Genomic DNA, 6000 nt, shown 5'->3' with positions numbered 1-6000 from the left:
TTCCAGGACTAAAAACGTACAAAACCCGTTTCTCTTGCCACCATGTCATTTTTACCGGAACACATGTCCATTCGGGTTTGTGCGCAGCCTTATTTTTAGCATTTTCGGGATAATAGTGATTGTAATATCAGTCGAACATGCCATCGCCTCCTCTATTTTTACCGTAAAATTTAGATGGCTTCGATTGGCTGCACTCTAATCCGACCTTATCCGAGTCCAGTCCAGCACGCTGTTGATGCCGCGGCATGTTTGAGGAACGCTTTTGTTTTATTGTTTGACAGTGCTATACTTCCCTTTTCGTGTCGCTGAGGTGTGAATCCACCTTTGAATAGTGCGCATCCCGCAGTTCCACTGCGGTGCCATACTGGAACTCGCCTGCTCTCCAAGAGGTAAATTTCACGTTCAGAAAGTTGGATACGCGCAAACGCGAGTGCGTTCGCTTTCACATCCCTGTAGGACCGCCATGTGACTGTGGTCATTGAATGGAATCTCTTCGCGCACCTTTCATCACGCAAGCCGTTTGTTTCCGCCCTCAAGCACGTAGATTTGTAAAATTCCTGACTTGACATAACTGCGCTGTCCAGTATTCGCTCATGTTGTGTCCGTGTTTATGGCTCCGCAGTCATAATATCTTGATCCTTCTCCCTGGCAGTAGTGCTTCATATATGAAGCGTAGGCTCGTCGCATTGGAATAGTGTGTTGCGTTTAACAGCTATTCTTATTCCAGATTTAAATATTGTATACTTAAGAAAGGCATGGCCTTCGTATGTGATACCAACGCTTGCACATTTGACATCTGATTGCCCGTTGTTTAAAGTTCGGTGTATGTCTAAACTGCACCACTTTTCGTGCTGTTTATTTTATTTTGATGTGCCCAGCTCGTGTATTGTTTGTGAAGGGAATCAATTAAAACGCGAGCGCAAAGCAGCGGCGTCTAAAACACGCTTCTTGAACCAACATGGTAAACGCATACAGGTGTTTCGGTACAGTTGAAAACGTGTATAGCTGCTCCACGGTGCACGTAACTGTTGCGGTTTTTATATCTAAGCCTTAGCATTTCGGCGTGGCTCAGAGAAGCAGTGCTGTAACCGAAAATATCCTGGGAATTTTTTTGTTGCGAAATAAAAGAAAGCAACCCTGCAGGAATATCTGCTTGCCAACCAGAATCTACTGTTGACCGCAACTGACTTGCTTTTAACCAACCACGCTGGTAATGTGCAGCACAGAACCTTGCTGTCTGATACATGTGTGAAATGCGGTTGTCGATCTAACGGAGCGCTGTCTGAATGCACTGCTAATGTCATACCCTGGTGCATTTAATGTGCTGCTTTGAGAACTGATGAATACAGTCGATGTTTGATATCTTACAGCTAAAGCCCAGAACAAACTTAGCTGCACAAAAGCCAGGTTAGTAGACGGTTTGAGAGTTTATTGTTTAGCAGCTAGATGCAATAGTGTGAATAGGCAACTCTTTGCTCATCTCAACTTCTTGCAGCTACTGTAAATTAATAATGCACGATTGATCACTTTAGTCTGGCATGGACAGCTCACAGTACCGGATGGAGGCTGTAGTAATTGATATCTTTAGGTTCTAAAATTTTACACTAATTTACACTTTATTTACACTAATTTTGTTCTCCACAACTTTGTGCTTTGAAAAAGTTATTTGCAAATCACACAAAGCGACTGGTGCCTACTTCTAACCAGTCCATTCCACATACTATGTCTGATGTCCAAAGCAGTCATAGTCTGTTTTTTTTCCCTGATTACTTCCTCTGGTCCTGGCCTCTAGTTCTGGTCTCCGAAGTATTCTGCCTACATAGTTTGCATGTTCATATCCAGAAGTGCCTTTGGCTGCACGCAGTGCAGCAGTTGCTGTCTTGAATTCGCTGCTCACTTGAGCTTGTATTGCTTTTACTAATGCCATTGTTATTATTATTTTTTGTTGCCTCGACTGCTTTACCTCCTGAGACAAGACATTATCTCTAAATGTGTGTGCAGAGCATAGGATTGACAAAAGCCTGTTTCTCCGTGTTTTCCTTGTGGCTGCGGCCTCACACGAGCGCAAAAACATGTTTGAGTTTGCTTGTTTGCACAACCTGACATGGCATACGTCAGCTCTTGCTTCTTACAAATTTGGCCATAAAGCTGCTGCCACTTAAAAGAAATAAGGATTGGCAAAAAAGTTTGTGGTGGTTTTAAAGTTGGATAACAAATAAATCTGCCGGTTAGAGTTGTTCAGGTTGTTCTTGATTTCTTCATTCTGCGACAGCACTCCATTCTCTGCGGAGTGTTCTCACAGGTTAAGGTACGGATTCCCGCTTTGTGTGTGCTGCTCAGGATATCTTATATATTCTGGCGTGTAGGGGTAAAAGAGCTGTGCAGATCCTGAGTAAGAAAAAATCACAAAACCTCATTTGCTCCACTTTTCCTAATCTTTTCTTTCGTCTCAAGCAGCAGCTTTGAGGCCAAACTCAAAAAGTGCACCAGCTATCACATGCCATATCATGTTGCTGAGATAAGCAAGCTGCAATATGCTATCTCTGTGCTCCCCACCTCGCCCCAAACAAGCCAATTAGAAAAACACGCAAGGCTTTTGCCATGCTTCTGACCTCAGACATGGCAGCCATTATGACTTCGGCGCAACCTATGTATAAAAAGAGGCCTCACACTACTTATGATGCATTTTATCATTTCAGTATCTTAAGATCCATCTATCATTTTATTCTCATTTGTTCTGCTTGTTGCTATTGTTTTGATACAGTTCGTATGACGCAAATACGCATGCCAGGTTTAAGTGCAGTGAACCTGTTCCTTGGTTCATGTAGTTGCATTGTGTTTGCGTGGACACAACTCTAGTTGTGTCAACAACTAGAGTTGTGGTTCTTTATCCTTCTCATGTCGTCCAGTGTGTAGTTTGTTGAAACTTCATCTCTTTTCCCTCTCCATAGAGCCCATGGCAAAAAAGGGAAGGGAAAGCTTCGGGGTGCTTGCCAACGTTTCAACAAGAGGACTTGCCTTTGCTTGGGCAAAGTGTTCATCATTGGCAGGGTTTAAATAGGTTCTTCACTTGAAAATGGAAGGCCCAGTGGGGATCAGGGCGTAAAGTGGGAAGGGTGTTGGGATGGGAGAGGGTGAATCTCGCTCAGGCATGATGGCAGCTAAAAAGAGGATTAAGTGCTTCAGCCACAAAACTGAAAAAGAAATAGGCCAGCTCAGCAGAAATGAATCCAGGGGTACGGAGCGTGGAGAGATAGTGAACATGGGCTTGAAAGGCCCAGCCGAGACAGGTGGGCTTGCTATGACTGGCTGGGCTGACCTGGATAGATTAGAACACAGTTCCAATCTCATCGCAATGGCCGACTCTCCAGCGTGTGACCAGTGCGGTTGTGATGAAACGATCGGGCACCTCCTCTGTGACAGCCCTCGTTTTGAGCGAGAGCGTGGTTTCCTGACTACTACTCTCTACCACTTGGACTTGCGTCCTCTAACAGAGTCCAAGGCTCTAGGGCCTTGGACACAACCTTCCTCACAAAGGAAAGCGGTGAAAGCGTTCCTGAGATTCTTAAACGACTTGGGGTTGTGTTCCCGTCTATAATCTTTAAGGTTTTTAGCGCGCGCTCTGTCCCCTTGACATAGTGGTCGATGGACACTTGCAAAACTCATTTCATTGCCGCTCTTTTTCCTTTTTTCCCCTCTGTTTCCCTCCCCAGGTGTAGGGTAGCCTACTGGGCATCGCCTGGTTAACCTCCCTGCCTTTCCGTCCATTTCTCTCTCTCTCGAAAGGAGTGGGGAGGCAGTGCAAAAGCAAAGGGTTCCTAAGAAATAGAGCTTAAGGTAAAAGTAGATAGGAATAAACAATATTAAAAGAAAGGGGGGGGAGGAGGAGAATAGGAAGGGTAGGCAGGGAGCAGGGTGAAAGAACCAGTAAATAGGTGATGTGCAGCACTGAAAAAAAAAAAAAGGAGGGGGTTGTAATAATTTTTTTTTTTTTGCTCTTACCACATTCAAGACTTTTTTAAAAAAATTACTTCTGTGCCAAAATGTACCCGAGAGATTCTACGTTTCCTTTGGAGGCGTTGATCCCTGCTGGCTGTAATGTTTTAAATTTTTGAATTAAAAATGCTTCTGTGTATTTTCTATCCCTTGCATATTTGAAGCCTGATCAGAGAATGAATAATTTTAGTTCATCAAAGTTCTGGCTATGTTGATTAAAATGTTCTGGCACCGCCTTTTGGACATTCTTTCCCGTGTTTGCACGGTGGACGTTAGTCTGACACTCATTGATTGTCCGTTTCTCCTTTATCACCAGGCCTTCCTCCTTGTAGTGAAGGCTTTATTTGAACCCTGCCAATGATGAACGCTTATCACGAAGACAGCTCCTCTTGTTGAAACATTGGCTAGCACCCTGAGGCTTCCCCCTTCTTTGCTCACTTTTTGTGTACCCCTCCATGGGTGTCTCAGGTGTTTTTCCATAATGAATGCATCGATCCTTGCTGTACAACGGGCCTCTTGCTTCGACTGTAACCATCAGAATCGCTGAGTTATTTCTTTCTGTGCTTCACTGAACACTTCACTGAACATGTTCGTCATGTACACTTTCAAGCGTAAACCACACTCTGTTATGGTGCTTTGGCCCTGAGGGTTCTGTAAATAAACGAAAAATAAAGGGATTGCACCTGCCTTGTATTCCTGAAGTGGAGGATTCAGGGCAATGGCATTTTTTTCGCAGACTCAGTGAACCAGGGGTGCCTTGGGGGCACTTAGTTTCCTGGTTGCCCAGATACCTTAGAACCGTGTATTTTTCCTCCCTTGTGCAGAATGCAGTGCTATTGAATCTACAGTGGTAAACTGGCTGGAACGTAGCCATGTTCTTCTCCATCCTGCGGTCTCTCGCAGGACAGAATGGCCTCCTCTCCTGCCGAAAGCCCGATGGAGGAGTATGCCCTCCGGATCAAGCGCATGGAGCCAAACTTGCCCGAACCCGTGGCGCTCACCAGGGAGCTGACCTCGCTGTGCACCGCTTTCACCAGAACCAGGTTACGTCTCCCTCTGCAGTGCACCGAGACACCGACACGGGCCTGCTGCCTGCTCGAGTGTTTGCCCCCCCTGAACGAGCTGCTCTGGTTCATTGGGGTCGAGGTGACCGAAGTGGCTCCAGGTAGGGTGGCCATAGTCCACCTGGACGGCTTCACCGCCACCAGCAGGAACTGTGGCAGGGACCCCCTTGAGTATGCGGCCATCGTCCTGCATTGTCTCCTGGCCAAGCACCGCTGTGTCAAGAGCGCCGAGGTAGGGCCACTGCTCGGCTTTAACTCATAAATTTTCACATCTGGAAGTTGGCCCCACGTCTTGATACTTGACACATGGGACATTGTACCAAAGAGACGACAGGGCGGAAGAGACCAGTATGATGCCAGCATTGCTCTTATGTGCCGCATGCCTTTGACTTTTGATGCCATAGCGTTTAGGTTGTTGTTATTGAAAAAATTAGAAGTTTCTTTATAAAGGTACGAACAAAATCATTGTACACCAAAAATGGGGCTACCACGGTGGCTCAGTGGTTATGGTGCTCGGCTGCTGACGCGAAAGACACTGGTTCGATCCCGGCCGCAGCGGTCGATTTTCGATGGAGCCAAAATTCCAGAGGCCCATGTACTGTGCGATGTCAGCGCACGTTAAAGAACCGCAGGTGGTTGAAATTTCCAGAGCCCTTCACTACGGCATCTCTCATAGCCTGAGTCGCTTTGGGACGTTGAAGCCTATAAACCGTAAACCATTGTACGCCGAAAACAATGGTGAGACACTCATGCTCCGTCAATTATAATTGTGTTCAGACTTGCCGAGGGTGCGCCTTGCATGAGAACAACATGTTGATTTCTTTCATGGTGTTCTATGAGCAGAGCACTCACGCTGATTCCGCTGGCGTTAGTGTGGGGTTCAGTGGGCGCTGTTGGGCCGAAAGAATGCAGTATGGGTCAAGAGGTAAAGAGAAACTTG

The 6000-nt window shown here is 46.0% G+C and overlaps 1 protein-coding gene across 3 annotated transcripts in view; it reads left to right on the top strand.

Moving 5' to 3' along the window:
- Positions 1-229: 229 nt before the first annotated feature.
- Positions 230-6000, top strand: part of LOC149368006 (uncharacterized) — a 50630-nt gene continuing 44859 nt past the window's right edge. For 2 of the 3 annotated variants that reach the window (XM_089558198.1, XM_089558179.1), the window contains exons 1-2: positions 230-389; positions 4900-5292. In XM_089558198.1, coding sequence (XP_089414324.1) covers positions 4906-5292 — 387 coding nt within the window. In that variant the 5' untranslated portion in view covers positions 230-389; positions 4900-4905. The remainder of the gene's footprint in view (positions 390-4899; positions 5293-6000) is intronic. The other variant, XM_089558188.1, reaches the window with a different exon arrangement.

Source organism: Amblyomma mixtum, chromosome 1 (assembly GCF_055824585.1).
Source record: "Amblyomma mixtum isolate Tamu chromosome 1, ASM5582458v1, whole genome shotgun sequence".
NCBI lineage: Eukaryota > Metazoa > Arthropoda > Arachnida > Ixodida > Ixodidae > Amblyomma > Amblyomma mixtum.
The sequence above is the reverse complement of the archived record's forward strand: the minus strand, read 5'-3'. Positions and strand labels throughout refer to the sequence as shown.